Source organism: Bombina bombina, chromosome 2, assembly GCF_027579735.1.
Source record: "Bombina bombina isolate aBomBom1 chromosome 2, aBomBom1.pri, whole genome shotgun sequence".
Taxonomy (NCBI): domain Eukaryota; kingdom Metazoa; phylum Chordata; class Amphibia; order Anura; family Bombinatoridae; genus Bombina; species Bombina bombina.
This window is the reverse complement of record NC_069500.1, coordinates 734305305-734328121: the sequence shown is the minus strand read 5'-3', so window position 1 is coordinate 734328121 and position 22817 is coordinate 734305305. Positions and strand designations below refer to the sequence as shown.

At 38.9% G+C, this 22817-nt stretch overlaps 1 protein-coding gene across 2 annotated transcripts in view; it reads right to left on the bottom strand.

Moving 5' to 3' along the window:
* Positions 1–321: 321 nt before the first annotated feature.
* ADAMTSL5 (ADAMTS like 5) overlaps positions 322–22817 on the bottom strand; it is a 78077-nt gene continuing 55581 nt past the window's right edge. For both annotated transcript variants that reach the window (XM_053702772.1, XM_053702773.1), the window contains 9 exons: positions 22567–22627; positions 21888–21996; positions 21611–21738; positions 20062–20185; positions 18136–18219; positions 10547–10710; positions 4459–4675; positions 3540–3611; positions 322–3211 (listed from right to left, as the gene is read on the bottom strand). In XM_053702772.1, the coding sequence (XP_053558747.1) occupies positions 2904–3211; positions 3540–3611; positions 4459–4675; positions 10547–10710; positions 18136–18219; positions 20062–20185; positions 21611–21738; positions 21888–21996; positions 22567–22627 (1267 nt within the window). In that variant the 3' untranslated portion in view covers positions 322–2903. The remainder of the gene's footprint in view (positions 3212–3539; positions 3612–4458; positions 4676–10546; positions 10711–18135; positions 18220–20061; positions 20186–21610; positions 21739–21887; positions 21997–22566; positions 22628–22817) is intronic.

The window sequence follows — 22817 nt, the reverse complement described above, 5'->3', positions numbered from 1 at the left end:
AGCTCTCTTCATTTGCTAGAACAGTGTTGGCCCCTGGTGAGCATTATTCCAATACATATAATCTCTGTTTGTTACTAGAAAATCTAATAAGAATCATTTGTATTCTCAACTAATAATTTACAACGTATATAAGCTATATAACTTTATCATTGTGTAAAAAGTAGTCATCACATGATACCCTTTCTAGCTCTGCAGTATGCCCACTCCGACTCCATAATGTTAGAATCAAGTTATCATCCACAAATGTTATCTCTCCTTTTAAATGATGGTCATCAGGCAGAACATACTGTAATTCAGACATAACATAACAATTTTAACAACTTTCTAATTTGCTTAATTTTATTGGTATCACTTGTTGAAAAAACAGCAATGCCCTACTGGGAGATAGCTGAACACATAAGCCAATAATATGTTGTATATATGTGCAGACACCAATAAGCAGCTCCTGAGCCTACCTAGGTATTCTTTTCAACAAAGGATACAAGGAGAACAAAACAAATGAGTTAATAGAAGTAAATTGGAAAGTTGTTTTAAATTACATGCCCTATTTGAATCATGAAAGTAACTAATTGGGTTTTATATCCCTTTAAAGTGTAAAGGGACAAAAAACTGCTGTGCACAACTACAAAAGAAAAGTAACTACTCACTATTTTATTGCTTTTCATCCTGTTCCTGCAGCTCTTATCAAATCTGTTTTCCTGTTTTAATAACTTAAAGGTGCCAGATACTGAAGCTCTGCCTCTTCATACTGGATGCTGCCATCTTGGAGCTTAACCCTTTGAGCACTTTCCCACCTGGGTGCTAAGGTGATTTAAGTTTGTTTTTTTATTATTTAATTTTTTATTTTTTATTTTTTTTAACTTTTGTATTTTTTTTTCCAGATCCCCAAGATTTACACCGTTGGAAAAGTTAGGCATTTAACTTTCCAACGGTGGGTCTTTGGGGTCTGTAGCTGCTTAGATGCCCAAGATACAGGCGTCTAAGCAGCATGCCCCCTTTCCCTATACTTTGTATTGTAAATTTTTAATAAAGTTGCACGGTGACGTCACCACGCAAAACATGAAGCCCCGGCGATGCCTGTAACTATGCAGGCCTGATTGCCGTGGTAGGAGCCCCGAGATCTCCCTCAGGGTGGGAGAGAGCACCATAGTGGGAAACTCTGAGCTGTCGTTAGCACTTAAGGGGTTAAAGGGACAGTATACACCAATTTTCATATAACTGCATGTCAAAGACACTACTATAATGAATAATATACACAGGTGCTGATATAAAAATCCAGTATAAAACCTTTTAAAAACTTACTTAGAAGCTCCCAGTTTAGCATTGTTGGTGAGGTTAGGCTAGGACACCCACTGAAAGAGGCTGGGAAAGCAGGAAGAGCAGGGTACTGACTCGAACAGCAGAACTACTATTGGAAGCTGTAAAATCTGAGACAGAGAGAAAAAAACCTATAAAAATAAACCTTAACTTAATGTGTGAAGTATCAGCATGCCACTATACATCAGCCACAGCAGCACATGTCACTTCTTTGCTAGGAACAAGTTCCCTCTCACCCTGCACTAGACTATGCTGCATGGGGGAGGGGCGTGTATGCACTCACTTATTCTTCCCACTGACACCTTTCTACAAACTTCAGTTAGTTGATCTTAGGGCCACAGTAAAAAGAGCGGGGCTAAGGGGACCAGCAGACTGGATGCTGTCTGTACAAGGCTGCATTTATGCAGTGTGAGATGAGTCACACAGCCTCAAGACTGAAGAGAGCAGAACAGATGACTGCATGCACCTACAGTCAGCCCTACCCAGAAACAATGCTCACCACCAAAGCAGTTACCTGGTAACAGTGGTAACCCCAGCAGGACCTTTTCTGATGCAGTGGGACTGGCTGGATGCTGAGTTAGGGCTTAGCATTCAGTGCTGGAGTGCACATCTAAAGCAGCACATGGCACTAGCTTGGCATGTCACATGACACCGGCACGGTCTGTCATAGTTTCCCACAAATAAATATAAGCAGAGAACGTTTGACTGTGGCAGTATTAGAACTGACTCTGTGTGCCCCCCATGTCACATTACATCAGCAGTCTGGCATGAACCAAAAATTTTTTTATTTTTTTTTAGGACTCATGGGCCCCTCAACAAAGACTGGGCCCTGGGCAGCTGCCCCTTTTGCCCTGTGTTAAAGACGGCCCTGATAGTTACTATTCTTTTGTAGTTGTGTACAGCAATTTAATGTCCCTCTAATTCTGCCCTCCACACATTTCATGTAATTTAAAGCTTTGAGCTCATTTATATCTGTCCCTAATTGGTCATAGCAAAGAAGATAAGATAAACAACATTCAGTAGAGGCTTTCAGTTGGTATGTCCCTGGATTCCAAATTGTAAAATAAAACAATGGTTTAAATGCTTTTAAAAATGTAATTTTATGCAAATTTTTTACAATACAGTAACTCATTTTTAATGCAAATGTAAAAAAGTACTTTAATGTCCTTTTTAGTTTTAACTTCAGATCACCCATACTGTAACTCACTGTTTTAATCTTCAAATCAAACACTCAATCTTCACTGTTCACTGACAGTAAAATAGCTCTAACATCCAAATTATTCACTCTTCCTAGTTCCCACAATTAGTCACTCTGTTCAGAGCATAATCCCTGTTACCTAACCTGAGCTATAATTTCCCATATCACCTACTAGTATCTGCAAGTATTATCCTACAGCTCTGTAATGTGCAGAAATCAACTACATATATCTGGTCTTTAGCCCTCTCTGATTGTCCAGGTGTCTGTGAGGATTCTTCATGCAGCTTCATCCACCAACATTTGTTATTTAGTCTTAAAAAAATCCTTTATCCCAGTTACTGCCCCCATCCAGCTGGAAATTTGTTAGAAAACATATCTTGGGGAGGCCTCAGGGAGAAGTTGTACAACGTTTTTTCACATGCTGCAGCTGCTGGTCCTCTCTTGGGGACCAGGGTCTGACGTAGCTTTCAGCAGACAGCAGGATCCTGTTCAGAGTATGTTCATAGTTCACATGTCTCGAAGCCATTATAAGATATTCCTGTTGTTCTAGGAGTTGGGGACAGTCACATATGTTGGATACCCAGATATATTCACGGTGCACAATAGGGAACTTGTTTTTATAGGCGTGCTTCACCAGGATATCATATCGAGTCTCGTGTCCAAGTAACCTCTTTCCCAATACCATGGCACGGAGTACTGAATATAAACAATAAGAATGGCATACCTTCAATATGTTTTACAGCGGGATTTGTAGTCATTAAAACAGGTGTCCTACCTTTACATCTATTCCTTATGTTAACATAAATTTAAACTTCTTCTTATATAGAAAAAAATATTAAAAATGTTTTCCATATAGTGGGGGTTGAGGATTTGTTTCCTCTGTGACACCATTGCTGTTTACATTGTATATTTGCCCTTACAATTGAGTGTAATAAAGCTTTTTTTGAAGTAATATGTAAAAAAAAAAAAAAAAAAAACTAGGTTAAGGTCTTGGGAAAATCTGCATGCTATGATGTAATCTTACCAAAGTCACTCTGACAGTAATGTTTTATCCTCTGGGACTTGCCTCTGAGGTTTTTGCACTTTCCACAACGTGCTTCAAAAAAGAAAAAGAAATCAGTCAGTTTGAGCATTCATTCCCATCTATACTCTGCAGTGCAGTGGTGTAACGAGATCTAATCAGGGAGTGTTAACTGCTGCTAATAGGCCTTCTGTCAATGGACTCTTCTGCTGTGGAAGGATATACCCTACAGTTCATGTGTCAGTGGTATAAACATGGTTTGCCTGCAATTGTTTGGTATTCATTAACATAACATAGACTCCAAACATTCTGGATTTTACTATATTTATAAATATAGGCTGCTTCAAAGGTTCATAGTAAATCTGTCACACACTACATAAGGGATTAAATGTCCTATTGCCCTGAGGTGTTGACTAACTAGCTTAACCTTAACTAGCTTAACTCATTGGTAAACCAGCAGAAATTTAACTATAACTAAACCCGGGGGCCTAAGTAAAATAACCCCAGCAAAGAGAATGGTCAAGCATCCCAAGCAGCTGGCAAATTGAGCTCAGCTCAATGCATCAGATAAACAGGAAGGTGTTTGGCGCGCCGCAACCCAGTAAGAGCACCCACAAGCTCGAGCCTGGGGACAACACCCTTACAGCATACGCTGTCTGCATTATCATTGCACCAGCAGTTCTTGTGAACTGCTGGTGCAATGCTGCCCCCTGCAGATTTGGCGGTGTCAATCAACCCAATCGTATTCAATCGGGTTGATTTCTGTCCGCGGCCTCAGAGCAGGCAGACAAGTTATGGAGCAACGGTCTTTAGACCGCTGCTTCATAACTTCTGTTTCCGGCGAGCCTGAAGGCTCGCACGGAAGCAGGGGCATCAAGATCCATACGGAGCTTGATAAATCGGCCCCTAAAACTTTATTCACCTGTACTTGAAGAAGCAGAAGGGGTCTTATTCGGTTGTACTGGTCGCATATTGGCACTTTGTGTAGTGGAAAGAGTTTTATGTACCAAAGGGTCCTGATTCATATCATTAGGCAGCTGTAGCACCAGTGCCTGGGAATCCCCCTGGATTTGATAGTAGATATCCTTAGGCATCCAAAACTCATATTTAATACCTGGGTTCTGTTCTTGAAAGAGAACCTGGCCAGAATCAGAAAAAGAACAAAAACAAAAGCTTATTTAGGTTTATAATAACACAGGAACGGCATCTGCCTGCTCCTCCCTTATCATCCTTCCTAGTCATATTATAAACTTATCAGCTTTGCTGCGCACATGGGAGTTTCATCTTGCACGCTCCTCAAGAACCATCTCACAAATATCTGCACAACTTGCCTTCAGTTGGTTAAGTGGGGTAGAGGTATAATAGACATGTAACCATACTGGTTTATTTGAAGAATAAAAGGCACCTATGACATTTTTTTTTTCTTCCTTTAAATATATTATTTTAATTTCTAAGGGCACGATGCTCCAAATCTCTCCTGCATGGTGAGAAATCATCAGCTTATTTTACTGAGCATTATCTTGTAATGTGTCTCTTCACATACAGCATATTAGTGAACTCCCCTTAAAGGGACACTGTACCCACATTTTTTCTTTCATGATTCAGATTGAGCATGAAATTTTAAGCAACTTTCTAATTTACTCCTATTATCAAATTTTCTTCATTCTCTTGGTATCTTTATTTGAAATGCACAAATGTGAGTTTAGATGCCGGCCCATTTTTGGTGAACAACCTGGGTTGTCCTTGCTGATTGGTGGATAAATTCATCCACCAATAAAAAAGTGCTGTCCAGAGTACTGAAACCAAAAAAAGCTTAGATGCCTTCTTTTTCAAATAAAGATAGCAAGAGAATGAAGAAAAATGATAATAGGAGCAAATTAGAAAGTTGCTTAAAATTGCATGCTCTTTCTGAATTACAAAAGAAAAAATTTGGGTTCAGTGTCCCTTTAATTAAACAGATCCCAAGGTTAAAACAATTGTCTTTAAAACAATTCCAGAGTGGCTTCATAATACTGACAAGGCATCTTACAGAATCTCGCCAGAGAACTTAAAGGGACAGTCAAGTCCAAAAAAAACTTTCATGTTTCAAATAGGGCATGTAATTTTAAACAACTTTCCATTTTACTTTTATCACAAATTTTGCTTTGTTCTCTTGGTATTCTTAGTTGAAAGCTAAACCTAGAAGGTTAATATGCTAATTTCTTAGACCTTGAAGGCCGCCTCTAATCTAAATGCATTTTGACAGTTTTTCACCACTAGAGGGCATTAGTTCACGTGTTTCATATAGATAACATTGGGCTCATGCACGTGAATTTACCATGGAGACAGCTCTGATTGGCTAAACAGCAAGTCTGTCAAAAGAACTGAAATAAGGGGGCAGTCTGCTGAGGCTTAGATACAAGGTAATTACAGAGGTAAAATGTGTATAATTATATCTGTGTTGGTTATGCAAAACTGAGGAATTGGTAAATAAGGGATTATCTATCTTTTAAAGCAACAACAATTCTGGTGTTGACTGTCCCTTTAAGAGAATCGGGCACCAAGTCTCTCATACCCAGTCATACTCGTTTCTTTATCCTCCTCCCCCAATTACTTGCCATTCAGTGCTGCTATATCCCTTCACTGTCAGAACCTCCTTTACAATACCTCCTACACTTTGGGGACACTTAGGCCTAGATTTGGAGTTCGGCGGTAGCCGTCAAAACCAGCGTTAGAGGCTCCTAACGCTGGTTTTGGCCGCCCGCTGGTATTTGGAGTCAGTGATTAAAGGGTCTAACGCTCACTTTTCAGCCGCGACTTTTCCATACCGCAGATCCCCCTACGCCATTTGCGTATCCTATCTTTTCAATGGGATCTTCCTAACGCTGGTATTTAGAGTCGTTTCTGAAGTGAGCGTTAGAGCTCTAACGACAAAACTCCAGCCGCCTGAAAATAGCTGGAGTTAAGAGCTTTCTGGCTAACGCCGGTTCATAAAGCTCTTAACTACTGTACCCTAAAGTACACTAACACCCATAAACTACCTATGTACCCCTAAACCGAGCTCCCCCCACATTGCCGCCACTCGATTAAAATTTTTTAACCCCTAATCTGCCGACCGCCACCTACGTTATACTTATGTACCCCTAATCTGCTGCCCCTAACCCCGCCGACCCCTGTATTACATTTATTAACCCCTAACCTGCCCCCCACAACGTCGCCGCCAGCTACTTAAAATAATTAACCCCTAATCTTCCGACCGCAAAGCGCCGCCACCTACGTTATCCCTATGTACCCCTAATCTGCTACCCCTAACACCGCCGACCCCTATATTATATTTATTAACCCCTAATCTGCCCCCCTCAACGTCGCCGACACCTGCCTACACTTATTAACCCCTAATCTGCCGAGCGGACCTGAGCGCTACTATAATAAAGTTATTAACCCCTAACCCGCCTCACTAACCCTATAATAAATAGTATTAACCCCCTAATCTGCCCTCCCTAACATCGCCGACACCTAACTTCAATTATTAACCCCTAATCTGACGACCGGAGCTCACCGCTATTTTAATAAATGGATTAACCCCTAAAGCTAAGTCTAACCCTAACACTAACACCCCCCTAACTTAAATATAATTTACATCTAACGAAATAAATTAACTCTTATTAAATAAATGATTCCTATTTAAAGCTAAATACTTACCTGTAAAATAAATCCTAATATAGCTACAATATAAATTATAATTATATTATAGCTATTTTAGGATTAATATTTATTTTACAGGCAACTTTGTAATTATTTTAACCAGGTACAATAGCTATTAAATAGTTAAGAACTATTTAATAGTTACCTAGTTAAAATAATAACAAATTTACCTGTAAAATAAATCCTAACCTAAGATATAATTAAACCTAACACTATACTATCATTAAATTAATTAAATAAACTACCTACAATTACCTACAATTAACCTAACACTACACTATCAATAAATTAATTAAACACAATTCCTACAAATAAATACAATTAAATAAACTAGCTAAAGTACAAAAAATAAAAAAGAACTAAGTTACAAAAAATAAAAAAATATTTACAAACATAAGAAAAATATTACAACAATTTTAAACTAATTACACCTACTCTAAGCCCCCTAATAAAATAACAAAGCCCCCCAAAATAAAAAATTCCCTACCCTATTCTAAATTAAAAAAGTTACAAGCTCTTTTACCTTACCGGCCCTGAACAGGGCCCTTTGCGGGGCATGCCCCAAGAATTTCAGCTCTTTTGCCTGTAAAAGAATAAATACAATACCCCCCCCCCCCAACATTACAACCCACCACCCACATACCCCTAATCTAACCCAAACCCCCCTTAAATAAACCTAACACTAAGCCCCTGAAGATCTTCCTACCTTGTCTTCACCATCCAGGTTCACCGATCCGTCCTGAAGAGCTCCTCCGATGTCCTGATCCAAGCCCAAGCGGGGGGCTGAAGAGGTCCATGATCCGGTCAAAGTCTTCATCCAAGCGGGGCAGAAGAGGATCTTCCATCCGATTGAAGTCATCATCCAGGCGGCATCTTCTATGGTCTTCCATCCGGAGCGAAGCGGCAGGATCCTGAAGACCTCCAGCGAGGAACATCCATCCGGACCGACGACTGAACGACGAATGACTGTTCCTTTAAGGGACGTCATCCAAGATGGCGTCCCTCGAATTCCGATTGGCTGATAGGATTCTATCAGCCAATCGGAATTAAGGTAGGAATTTTCTGATTGGCTGATGGAATCAGCCAATCAGAATCAAGTTCAATCCGATTGGCTGATCCAATCAGCCAATCAGATTGAGCTCGCATTCTATTGGCTGTTCCGATCAGCCAATAGAATGCGAGCTCAATCTGATTGGCTGATTGGATCAGCCAATCGGATTGAACTTGATTCTGATTGGCTGATTCCATCAGCCAATCAGAAAATTCCTACCTTAATTCCGATTGGCTGATAGAATCCTATCAGCCAATCGGAATTCGAGGGACGCCATCTTGGATGACGTCCCTTAAAGGAACCGTCATTCGTCGGGAGACAACGGAAGAAGAGGATGGATCCGCGTCGCCTGCTTCAAGATGGACCCGCTCCGCACCGGATGGAAGAAGATCGAAGATGCCGCTTGGAGAAGATGTTTGCCGGTCCGGATGTCCTCTTCTTGCCGGATAGGAGGAAGACTTTGGACCCTCTTCTGGACCTCTTCAGCCACCGGATGATGGATCGCCAACCCCCGCTTGGGTTGGATGAAGATGTTGGAGCCAGGACGGATCGGTGATACCTGGATGGTGAAGACAAGGTAGGAAGATCTTCAGGGGCTTAGTGTTAGGTTTCTTTAAGGGGGGTTTGGGTTAGATTAGGGGTATGTGGGTGGTGGGTTGTAATGTTGGGGGGGGGGTATGGTATGTTTTTTTTTACAGGCAAAACAGCTGAAATTCTTGGGGCATGCCCCGCAAAGGGCCCTGTTCAGGGCTGGTAAGGTAAAAGAGCTTGTAACTTTTTTAATTTAGAATAGGGTAGGGAATTTTTTATTTTGGGTGGCTTTGTTATTTTATTAGGGGGCTTAGAGTAGGTGTAATTAGTTTAAAATTGTTGTAATATTTTTCTTATGTTTGTAAATATTTTTTTATTTTTTGTAACTTAGTTCTTTTTTATTTTTTGTACTTTAGCTAGTTTATTTAATTGTATTTATTTGTAGGAATTGTGTTTAATTAATTTATTGATAGTGTAGTGTTAGGTTAATTGTAGGTAATTGTAGGTAGTTTATTTTATTAATTTATTGATAGGGTAGTGTTAGGTTTAATTATATCTTAGGTTAGGATTTATTTTACAGGTAAATTTGTTATTATTTTAACTAGGTAACTATTAAATAGTTCTTAACTATTTAATAGCTATTGTACCTGGTTAAAATAATTACAAAGTTGCCTGTAAAATAAATATTAATCCTAAAATAGCTATAATATAATTATAATTTATATTGTAGCTATATTAGGATTTATTTTACAGGTAAGTATTTAGCTTTAAATAGGAATAAGTTATTTAATAAGTGTTAATTTATTTCGTTAGATGTAAATTATATTTAAGTTAGGGGGGTGTTAGTGTTAGGGTTAGACTTAGCTTTAGGGGTTAATACATTTATTAGAATAGCGGTGAGGTCCGCTCGGCAGATTAGGGGTTAATAATTGAAGGTAGGTGTCGGCGATGTTAGGGAGGGCAGATTAGGGGTTAATACTATTTATGATAGGGTTAGTGAGGCGGATTAGGGGTTAATAACTTTATTATAGTAGCGCTCAGGTCCGCTCGGCAGATTAGGGGTTAATAAGTGTAGGCAGGTGTCGGCGACGTTGAGGGGGGCAGATTAGGGGTTAATAAATATAATATAGGGGTCGGCGATGTTAGGGCAGCAGATTAGGGGTACATAGGGATAACGTAGGTTGCGGCGGTTTACGGAGCGGCAGATTAGGGGTTAAAAAAAATATGCAGGGGTCAGCGATAGCGGGGGCGGCAGAATAGGGGTTAATAAGTGTAAGGTTAGGGGTGTTTAGACTCGGGGTACATGTTAGAGTGTTAGGTGCAGACGTAGGAAGTGTTTCCCCATAGGAAACAATGGGGCTGCGTTAGGAGCTGAACGCTGCTTTTTTGCAGGTGTTAGGTTTTTTTTCAGCTCAAACAGTCCCATTGTTTCCTATGGGAGAATCGTGCACGAGCACGTTTTTGAGGCTGGCCGCGTCCGTAAGCAACTCTGGTATCGAGAGTTGCATTTGCGGAAAAAATGCTCTACGCTCCTTTTTTGGAGCCTAACGCAGCATTTGTTTGAACTCTCGATACCAGAGTTAAATTTATGGTGCGGCCAGAAAAAAGCCCGCGGAGCGTTAACAGCCCTTTTACCGCCAAACTCCAAATCTAGGCCTTAGTAACCAGAATAGCGACCATTAAAAAGGGACAGCTAATTAGGAAGATGAAAACAAAAGCTGTGATAGGCAGAGATTTCCCTTACCAGTATATAGATATCTTCCTTTGTTGGGCCAGCTGCTTCTATGACTTCATGGTTGTCTGCAGTACGGCTGTAATTCACCAATGTTCCTGCCACCTTGTACACTCCAGGCCAGGATATCGACCAGTCCCCATTGATCACATAATGCCTGTTTGCATTCATTAAGGCTGAGAGATATAACATGGCACCCTAATGTTTTATCTTTTTAACTGGATATCAGAAGGATTATTTTTATTATATAGAGAAGTAAGGGTGTGTATATGCATGACTATGCCCTAACTAACTGAATACTTAAAGGGACATGAAAATTAACATTTTAAAGAACTTTCTAATTTACTTATCTTCTCAAATTAGCTTCATTCTCTTGGTATCCTTTGAAGGAGGAGCAATCCACTACTGGGAGCTAACTAAACACATTACGTGAGCCAATTACAAGAGCCTTAGCCTATGTGTGCTTTTCAACAAAGGATACAAAGAGAATGAAGCAGATTAGAGAAGTCAATTGGAAATGTGTTTAAATTGCATGCTTTCTCTGAATCATGAAAGAAAAAAAATTAGGTTTCATGTCCCATTAAGAGTAAATAAGTTAACCAATGAGCTGCAGAAGAGAGTAATATATGAATTGTAAGTTGGAATATTGTGGTATATTACAGCAAGATGTTTATTATACTTTTTAAAGGGATAGTAAAGTCAAAATTAAACTTTCATGAAATAAACAATGCATTTGATTCTAAACAACTTGTTATTTTACTTTTATTATCAAAATTGTTTGTTCTATTGGTATCCTTTGTTGAAGAATAAATTAAGATAGGCTCATAAGCGTTCAGGAGCGTGCACATGTCTTATATACTCTGTGGCAGCAGTGTTTTTCAACATTGTTTGTTTGTAGCAATATTATAATTTGATGAAAACACTGCTGCCATAGAGTACTAAAGACATGTGCATGCTCCTGAGCGCTTATGAGCATACCTTAATTTAAAGCAATTTTTATAATAGAAGTAAATTGGAAAGTTGTTTAAAATTACATGATCTGTCTAAATCCCGAAATTTTTAATTTTTACTTTTAATGTCCCTTTAAAGGGACACTAAACTCAATTTTCTTCTTTTGTGATTCAGACAGAGCATGCAATTTTAAGCAACTTTCTAATTTACTCCTATTATCAATTTGTCTTTGTTCTCTTGCTATATTTATTTGAAAAAGCAGAAATGTAAGCTTAGGAGCCAGACCATTTTTGGTTCAGCACGCTGGCTAGAGCATGCTGACTACTTATATTTCTACAACACTGTTAGTTATGCAAAAAAGGCTCTAATTAACTCGTATATATGTCTAAATGTGTGTACATATATATTTATGTGTTTGTATGTCTGTAAATACATATATACACTTATAAATACACATATGTACACACATATATATAAATGCAAACATATAGATATTTAGAGATGCATATGCATGTATCTCTATGTTAAAGCTCTTTGCCTGCCTTTTTTTTTCTCTAACACCCGAGATCTCATATCATTTAGCCCTTATAACTTTTGTGTGCAATATTTTTTAACAATGTTTTTATTAGACAGTGTTATTATACGTGTAACTGTACTTTCTAGTGTTTTGCACAATTTTTAAATTTTGCCAAAAAGTTAACCAGAGTTTTGAAATTGCGCAATCGCGTTTACTTTCAACTTGTAATACGAGCAATAAGCCCAATGAGCACAAACCCTCGCAATATACCCCTTATCGCTATGGCGCAAATGATTGCACTCCACTCTTAATCTAGCCCTTAATGTTTTAGAGTAATTTAAAGCTGTGATTTTTGTTAGCATAGATTTATTGACCAGGAACACAGATGAAAAGCCTGTGGTATATGATTATCTTATCTCCTGTGCTGTGAATGTAATGCCCCTTTATCCTATCCACCCCTGACATTGCCTGGCTCCTCCCTTTTGGTGCCTGCCTCTGATAGTAAGTGGTTCACGATTTAATTTGAAATAAAAAGTATAGAAGCAATGCTGGGGTTGTTGGGAAATACAACAGCATGTACTATACCACATGTATGAACAACATTGATGCTGTAGATGGCGCTGTTCAGTTTAGATTACTGATTGTTTATGTCTGTGATCTTGTTCATTCTTTTATACAGGAAGGAAGTTGTTCTTTAATCTCTATTGTGTTTTTCCTCCTCTGTGTATGCAGACTATAGTTTTACAAGTCCTTTGGTATGTTCCATATATTGCTGATGCATCTGTACAAGTAAAGCCTAATGCAGTTTTCTTTAAAAGCTTCCAGTGTCTTTTTGATACATACACCAACAGGTTATGGGCCCAGACACTGAAAAAAAAAAACTACAAGTCAGTAAGTGTTGCATCTATGATCCAAGCAAATACTGTGTGAGGAAACAAGAGCTGCATCCAAATTACTGAAAGATGGCAAGTGGTTCAGATGTGAAATATGCAATAGCGAAGCTAAACAATACCAACTACCAGCTGTGGAAGTTTAAGCTTGAAATGCTGTTATCCAAAGATGATTTATGGGAGGTGCTGGATACAAACAGACCCACTGATAATCCAGGGGAATGGGACAAGAAAAACAGGCAAGCAAAAGCAGTTATAAGCCTGTTAGTGGAGGATGATCAACTCATTCACATAAGAAAAGAAAACACAGCTAAAGGTATGTGGACTGCACTACAAAAACTGCATGAGCGTTCAAACTTAAATAGTAAATTATATTTGCTGCGCAAACTATATAAGATGAGGCTGGAAAAAGGCCAGGAAATGTGTGAACATGTGAATGCTATGCTAGAGATGGTGGAACAGCTATGTGCAATTGGAGAAGAAATTAAAGACAATCATATAGTAGCATTGTTACTATGCAGCCTTCCAGAGTCATATAGTGCCCTTATCAATGCTCTAGAAACCAGACCTGAACAAGAACTAACACTAGAATATGCTAAGGGAAAACTAATTGATAAATATAATAGAAGAAAGGAAAACATGCATAGTGAAGAAAATGAGAGATCAGAGGTAGCTCTGAAGGCACAAGAAGGCACAAAACAAAACAAAGAAACCAGAATGTGTTTTCGCTGCAAAAAGGTCGGTCACCTGAAAAAGAACTGCTCAATCTGGAAAGCTGAGCAGCGAAGGTTAGAACCACCTACAAGAGAGAGAGCTAAGGAAGCCACAAAGCAAACTGCAGCTGCATCATGGAGCGGCAGTTTTAAAGTGACTCAGAATAGTACACCACACGGATGGTGCATTGACTCAGGGGCAACTAGTCACATGACAAGTGACGAGACATTCTTCACAGAAATTGATTTCAATACTAAAGATAAAGTCTTCCTAGCAAATGGGAAAAGTATTACAGCTGAAGGTAATGGTCAAGGTTTCCTGACTTGCATCACACCATCAGGAGGTAAGCAAAGCATCCTAGTAAAGAATGTTCTGTACGTCCCAAGTTTAGAAGGAAGCCTCCTATCAGTGAAAACTCTTGCTAACAATGGACTCACAGTTCAGTTCCAAGGCAATGAATGCACAATTCGAAACAGGAAACAAATCCTAGCAAAAGGAAGATTGAACGAACACCTGTACAAACTTATCACTGAAAGGAAGCAAGCCAAAACAGCCATTCATAATCCACACAACAAATGTATCCACCTGTGGCACAGGCGATTAGGGCATCGAAACCCAGAGGCCATAAAGGAACTTGCAAAGGAAGGTTTATCAGAAGACATGATAATTTTGCCTTGTGACATGCTCATGAAGTGCACATGTTGTATCAAAGCAAAGGCCACACGTACCCCACTTCCACAAGCCAGTCAAAGAAAAACCACTCACCCCATGGAACTCATACACAGTGATGTGTGTGGACCAATGAAAACCCCCACACCCGGCGGGAACAGATATTTACTGACTTTCATTGACGATTATTCCAGGTACACAACAACATATCTGATGAAGCACAAAAGTGAGACATCAGAGAAACTTCAAGAATTTATAGCTACATTCAGCAATAAATTTCAACGGAAACCAGGAACATTACGTACCGACAAAGGAGGGGAATATATGAGTAAGGAAGTGGAGTCATACATGAAGAGACAAGGCATTATACACCAAACAACTGTACCATACACTCCTGAGCAAAATGGTGTTGCAGAAAGGAAAAATCGCACCCTCATAGAAATGGCAAGATGCATGCTTTCAGACGCCAATTTACCTAACCAGTACTGGGGTGAAGCAATAATGACTGCAACATACTTACAGAACAGGCTACCATCAAAAACTATTGAGAGCACCCCATATGAAATGTGGAATGGATAAAAACCTAGTATGGGGCATATTAGAGTGTTTGGATGCAAAGCATATGCCTATGTTCCAAGTGAGAAACGCTCCAAATTAGAGAACACAGCCATAGAAGGCATTCTTATGGGCTACAGTGAACAAAGTAAAGGCTATAGAATTCTTCATCCAAAGACCAACAAGATCACAATAAGCGCAGTGTTTATTTCGATGAAAGTCAAACATCAGAAAAAATGTCCCTTGAAAGCCATGAAGAGAACCCCTCCACTGAATCAGCAAGAGATGCTGACCAAAGTGAAGCTATACAGGAGACAGAGCAAGAAGTGGAGCTCACAATAGAAAAAACAGCTACTCACAAACCAATAGAACCCACTGAACAACCAGAAATCAGAAAATCGACTCGGGTGACAAAAGGTATACCACCCCACAAGCTTTCATACATCGCTAAGACACATGAAACACTCGAACCAACATCCTGGGAAGATATAGAAAAATTGCCAAAAAGGGAAGCCAACCAATGGAGAAAAGCAGCCGAAGAAGAAATAAAATCACTTCAGGAAAATAAAACCTGGACACTCACTAAGCTCCCCCCCGGTCGCAAAGCTATAGGAAGCAAATGGACTTTTAAAGTAAAATACGATGCAGAAGGAAATATCCACAGATACAAGGCAAGATTTTGGAAATTTGGAGAAGATTATGATGAAACTTTTGCTCCAGTTGTAAAACACTCCACCATCAGAGCGCTCCTTAGCATTGCAGCCGGAAAGGGAATGCAAGTGAGGCACCTGGACGTCAAAACTGCTTTCCTATATGGAGACATAAAGGAGGATCTCTACATGGAACAGCCACCTGGATTTGAGAGGGAACAGAACCTTGTATGCAAACTTCAAAAGAGCATTTATGGACTAAAGCAAGCTGCGAGAATGTGGAATGAAAAAGTGAATGAAGTACTCATGAAACATGGATTCTCAAGAAGCAAAGCAGATCCATGTCTATATTCAAGGCATCAAGAAAACAAATGGATATACATCCTAATTTATATTGATGACATCATAACTTGTTTTGAACAAGAAGGGGACTGTGACCAAATAGTTCATATATTAAAACAGAACTTTGAGATTAAAGAACTAGGGAACATCACTTATTATTTAGGAATCCAAATAGAAAGGGAAGATGATGGAAGCTATCTTCTCAACCAAAGTCAGAAAATTACAGAAATATTAGAGCAGTTTCACATGCAAGATGCAAAAGAGGTGAAAACACCTATGGAACCAGATTACCTGAAAAACAACGGAATAGAAAACTTGTTACCCAATAATGACAATTACCGCAGGGCAATTGGAAAATTGCTATACATTGCCACCGTGACAAGACCAGACATTGCCGCAGCAATAGGTATACTCTGTAGAAAAGTTGCGACACCATGTCAACGCGACTGGAATGCAGTAAAGAGGGTGATACAGTACCTAAAAGGAACAATTCGGATGAAGCTGTGACTGCCAGCAACATCAAACCCAAAACTAATTGGATATGTTGATGCTGATTGGGCCGGAGATACGACTGACCGCAAATCTATAAGTGGTTACATCTTCCAGTATGGAGAAGGAACAATAAGTTGGTCCAGTCGAAAACAAGCGACTGTTGCACTCTCTTCAACGGAAGCAGAATATATAGCAGCAGCACATGCATGTCAAGAAGCAATTTGGATTTGTCAACTTTTTCAAGACATGGGACTGGATGTGTCTAAACCCATACCAATTCTTGAAGACAACCAAGGGTGTATAAAGTTGACACAATCAGAAAGAGTGAATCCTCGAACCAAGCACATTGATGTAAAATATCATTTACTCAGGGACATGCAAGAACAAGGTATTATTGACATTCAATACTGCTCATCAGAAGAGATGACTGCAGACGCACTCACAAAACCGTTGCTAAAGGAACGGCATTGTTTTCTTCAAAAGAAACTGAACGTAGTATAATTATGTACATGCCGTTGAGAAGGGGTGTTGGGAAATACAACAGCATGTACTATACCACATGTATGAACAACATTGATGCTGTAGATGGCGCTGTTCAGTTTAGATTACTGATTGTTTATGTATGTGATCTTGTTCATTCTTTTATACAGGAAGGAAGTTGTTCTTTAATCTCTATTGTGTTTTTCCTCCTCTGTGTATGCAGACTATTGTTTTACAAGTCCTTTGGTATGTTCCATATATTGCTGATGCATCTGTACAAGTAAAGCCTAATGCAGTTTTCTTTAAAAGCTTCCAGTGTCTTTTTGATACATACACCAACAGGGGTCAGATGGTGGCACAACCTGGTTATGTTTCATGGCTCCTCTATCTCCTTTCTCCCATTTTTCTTCCTCTCTCTATCTTTCTGTCTTTGTATGGATTTCTAATCTATTTCAATTACAAGCCCATCTTTATCTCTCCTTGTTCCACTAGACCTAGGCTTTAGAAGATGTGGTCTTTATTTGAATTGTATTTATTGTATTCTGCTGTCTCTTGCACTAAGTGGCACAGAATAAATTAGCTTTTTACACCTGAATAGTAAAGTTGGTATAAAAGTTGCAGCAGTATTTATTACACAGACTCCATAATTTATTTTGAAAGACCAGCTACTTTCATCTTGTGGAGTAAACTCCTGGTATTTAGGAACAGCTACAGCGACTCATGTCCACCCAGCACTTGTTAAATCTACCCCTATGAGCAGTAGAATATTTCCAACTGTACCATATGACAGCCATCAGCCAATCACAAAATGCATATATGTACTGTATATACAATGTACTTTTGCACATGCTCAGTAGAAGATGGAGCCTCAGAACATGTGCATATAAAAATATTGTGTACGTTTTGATAATGGATGTATATTGCAAAGTTTTTTTCTTTTTTTTCTTTTTTTTTTAAATTGCATTCTTTATCTGAATCATGAAACACTAATTTTTACTTTACTGGCCCTTTAAAAAATTTTATAGTATGGCTTGAAAAAAAAAATAATTAAGCAACACCCTATTTTTGTGTGTGTGCCATAAGGCTGCAAAGCAGATTGGATAAGAGGTATAAATGTCACCTTGAGGAGAATTAGTTTTCCCATAGAGTAAACTTTACTGTCACTTTAATTAAAAACAGGTGTAGAAGCAATAGGATAATGTTAAAGAGGTGAGAGGGGGAACACAATAATCCCAGCATAAAACCTGAGCACAACAGACAAACAACTTGATAGGCCTATTACATTTCAAAATTATTTAGTAACGTAATAAACAGATAGACAAAAGTCTATGCCACTATTACCTAAAAAATTCCGGCTTTGATCAGTCACTTTAATCTGTCTTGCTCCCGCTGGTATTCTGGTTACATTTTTATACCCAAAGAATCCTGAGAGGCAAAATCTGCAATTAATATAAAGATCTAAGGAAGAAAGAATATGTTTAAAGTAACATGAAGCAAGATAGTGGCTGGCTTGCTCAAGACTATGGGCCACAGCACAGCCCACCAGTGTTTATTGTCTCATAAACCCTCTCATTACTTCCGCTTGTCTGTTTGCAACACATAAATATTTTCTTCCCTGCATATGGCTTATTTTTGTCTGCACTATGCTCACTATCCAGTTTAAATGTTTCTTGGTCTGTGTGCATGTACATGCATTTTTGTTACTTGTTTTATACATTTACTGGGTAATCATTTATACAATGATCTATAATCATGATCTATTGTATATTTAAAGGGACAGTGAACTGTAATATTTTCTCCCTTTTTAATGTGTTCCCAATTATCCATTTTACCTGCTGGACAGTGTTAAAGGGACAGTCAACACCAGCAATTTTGCTATTTAAAAATATAGATAATCCCTTTATTACCCATTACCCAGTTTTTTAATAACCAACACAGTTATAATAATACACTTTTTACCTCTGTAATTACCTTGTATCTAAGCTTCTGCAGACTGCCCCCTTATTTAAGTTCTTTTGACAGACTTGCATTTTAGCCAATCAGTGCTCACTCTTAGGTCACTTCATGTGCATGAGCTCAATGTTATCTATATGAAACACATGAACTAATGCTCTATAGTGGTCATAATGCATTTAGATTAGAGGCAGTCTTCAAGGTCTAAGAAATTAGCATATGAACCTCCTAGTTTTAGCTTTTAACTATGAATACCAAGAGAACAAAGCAAAATTGGTGCTAAAAGTAAATTGGTACGTTGTTTAAAATGCCATGCCCTATTTAAATCATGAAAGTTTTTTTGGACTTGACTGTCCCTTTAACAAATAGATCATTTATCTTCATTTTGTCATTTTAAATAATATCTACTTTTGCTAGTTGTATCCTCACCTATACTGAAAATTTCAGTTCTCCAGTAATGGCTATAGAAAACTAAGTAAACAAAATGCTACAGAAGAAATTACACTTCCTATGGGGTGGGAGAGAAAGGGGCTAACATGTTAGTTATCAAATGCTCTCCTCTGTATTGTTTTTTTGTATAAACATACATAGATAATATAAGAAGACCTATACCATTTTGTATAAAGAATAAGATAAGATAACAAAGTCTGCTCTCCCTGAAAGCTTAGCCCATCTTAATGGGTTGTGGTTTCCACTAGCACAAAAGCTATTACCTATATAAAATGAAACATAAAGGAACTATTTCCCATACATTTCATGGTATGCATCTGGTAAAACAAGTAATTTCAAACACATTAATGGGAAAACAATTTTTACAGTACACTGTCCCTTTAACCATGCATATAAGATATATAAGTGGCATTTCTTAGTTCTGACATATCAACTTTATACAATAGATCACCTGACCTTGAATCAACTGCGAGTGTGATGATATTTTTTTAATGATCCAGAAGAAAAATGACTCATGGTGTAGCACATTCCTAGTAGACTTGCTTTTCCTTCAGAAATCCTCAGCGCCTGCCATTTCCACTGCATTAAAGTATTCTGGGAACATACATGAATATTATATGTTCTATGTCTCATTTATATATCTTTACCCAGAATCCCTTGCTGCAAAATATTTAGCGTTGATGTCTAGCTGAATAAATGTGCTACCTAATGAATTTTATTTCTTAGTCTTATTTAATGTGGTTTGTAAAAAATATTTAGTACAAATACAGCAACATGTTGAATGAATCTACACTGGATTTCTGGATTTCATAAATAGAAATATATTGTGTAACTAGTACTGAATGTCTTATAAAAAGCAGTAACCTGAAGAGGGAAATGATGAGTGATAAACATTCTGGATAAAAAAACACGAGTCATTATTTCCTCCACATTTCCCACACAAGTCAGTGGTAGATTCCGAACCCAAGATCCCATCACAGCCGGCTTTCTGAAATAAGCACAGGATAAAAGGCAAGAGACAGGTCACAAATGTAGACACACACACATATATCTATCTATCTATCTATACTGTGTATATATATATATATATATATATATATATATATATATATATATATATATATATATATATATATATATTACGCGGAATTTGAACAAATACATACTCAAATAAAAATTACATACAAAAGTTCTCTCTCTCTCTCTTTCCCCTCTCCTCTCTCTCTTTCCCCTCTCCTCTCTCTTTCCCCTCTCCTCTCTCTCTTTCCCCTCTCCTCTCTCTTTCCCCTCTCCTCTCTCTCTTTCACCTCTCCTCTCTCTCTTTCCCCTCTCCTCTCTCTTTCCCCTCTCCTCTCTCTCTTTCCCCTCTCCTCTCTCTTTCCCCTCTCCTCTCTCTCTTTCACCTCTCCTCACTCTCTTTCCCCTCTGCTCTCTCTCTTTCCCCTCTGCTCTCTCTCTTTCCCCTCTGCTCTCTCTCTTTCCCCTCTCCTCTCTCTCTTTCCCCTCTCCTCTCTCTCTTTCCCCTCTCCTCTCTCTGTTTCACCTCTCCTCACTCTCTTTCCCCTCTGCTCTCTCTCTTTCCCCTCTCTCTCTTTCCCCTCTCCTCTCTCTTTCCCCTCTCCTCTCTCTCTTTCACCTCTCCTCACTCTCTTTCCCCTCTCCTCTCTCTCTTTCCCCTCTGCTCTCTCTCTTTCCCCTCTCCTCTCTCTTTCCCCTCTCCTCTCTCTCTTTCACCTCTCCTCACTCTCTTTCCCCTCTGCTCTCTCTCTTTCCCCTCTGCTCTCTCTCTCTTTCCCCTCTCCTCTCTCTCTTTCCCCTCTCCTCTCTCTCTTTCCCCTCTCCTCTCTCTGTTTCACCTCTCCTCACTCTCTTTCCCCTCTGCTCTCTCTCTTTCCCCTCTCCTCTCTCTCTTTCCCCTCCCATCTCCTCTCTCTCTTTCCCCTCTCCTCTCTCTGTTTCACCTCTCCTCACTCTCTTTCACCTCTCCTCTCTCTCTTTCCCCTCTCCTCTCTCTCTTTCCCCTCCCATCTCCTCTCTCTCTCCTCTCCCCCCTCTCTTTTTCTCCTCTCTCTTTCTCCTCTCTTTTCCTCTCTCTCTTTCTCCTCTCTCTCATCAAATTTAATTAATTCTTATAATATTCTTTGTTGACAAGAATACCAAGAAACGTAGTGTGCACATGTCAGAACTATATGACAGCAGTTTTGCAAGAAGGCTTTTAAACACAAGATGGCAGCAGTATTTGTACAATGTATAACATTGTTAAAAGCCTTCTTGCAAAACTGCTGCCATATAGTGCCTCAGACACACCCATGCTCCTGAGCCTATCCACCTGCTTTTCAACAAAGGATACAAAGAGAAAAAAGTAAGTGGGGTCTCCAGATTCACTAACTAGTAATCTGTTACAATTAATTACCAGACATTGGCCGTTGATGCAGATACCTCCAGAATCTGTCCCACATGTGGTGCCATCTAGTACCCGCCCAAAAGTATAGTAAAAATTGTGTCCGACAGCCAAGCAGTTTAACTCACAGGCAGAGGCAGCTGGAGAAATGTTTTAAGAAAGCAGTTACAAGATAAGATTCTAGGAAGTGTTTATTAAAACATTCACAGGAGGAAATCATTTGTTGCTTTGTTGACAAAAGATGTGCTATTTTGAATCTAATTGATAAGAAAACATATTTACTGGTTACCTCCATAAAATGGGACCCACTCAAACGTCTGTTGTGTGCCTGGAATGGATTTGTAGTTATAAACAGAGCACTGTACATCCCTGAAAGGCCGAGCATTAGCAGGACATGCCTATAAGAGAAGGTAGGTACAATATACTTACACATTGTAAAGTAAGATATCCATGTAATCCTAGGATTACCCAGGTAAAACGGACATTACGCCCGTGGCTGTGGGTAAAGCCTGATGTACTGTATTTCCCAATCTAAACTATATTTTTTGCCTCCCCCTTGAACCCCCCAGGTGGAGGCAAAAAAATAGTGAAGATGGGGGAATTACAGTCCATGCTATATACAGTATGTTTGATGCGGTCACTCTGCACTCTGAGGGGATTAATGATCTTACATCAGGCTTTACCCACAGCCTCTTGGGTAATGTCAGTTTTACCCGGGTAATCCTAGGATTACCCAGTATCTGACTTTACCCATAACATATACATACCTATCTCCCATATCCTTTTGGGAATGTGAAAAATAAACCCACCATGTACAAGTGTTACATTGCTAACTTGCCATCATAATGATGGTGCAAGATACAAACATAAATTTAATCAAAAAGGAAAGTGCACACACTTAGCTCTCCTTTATGAACCAAATACATTTTAAGAAACCACAAAAAGACCTGCAGTTGTATGTGACTTACCTCCAACTGGCAGACTTTGTATTGTCGTTTCTCCCCTTGACAAGTGTCCTCTCTAGTGGCCCTGCAGGGGACGAAAGTAATAAAAAATAAGGAGAAACTACATCTATTGATGCACACAAAACACTATACAAATCCCTTTTAGAAAAGCTTATCAAATGATTTATCTAGAAAAATCTCATAGACTTTAATAGTGAATTGTGTAGAAAAAAAATAGATAAACTGTTCTAAGGGATTGTGATCAATTCCTGAAT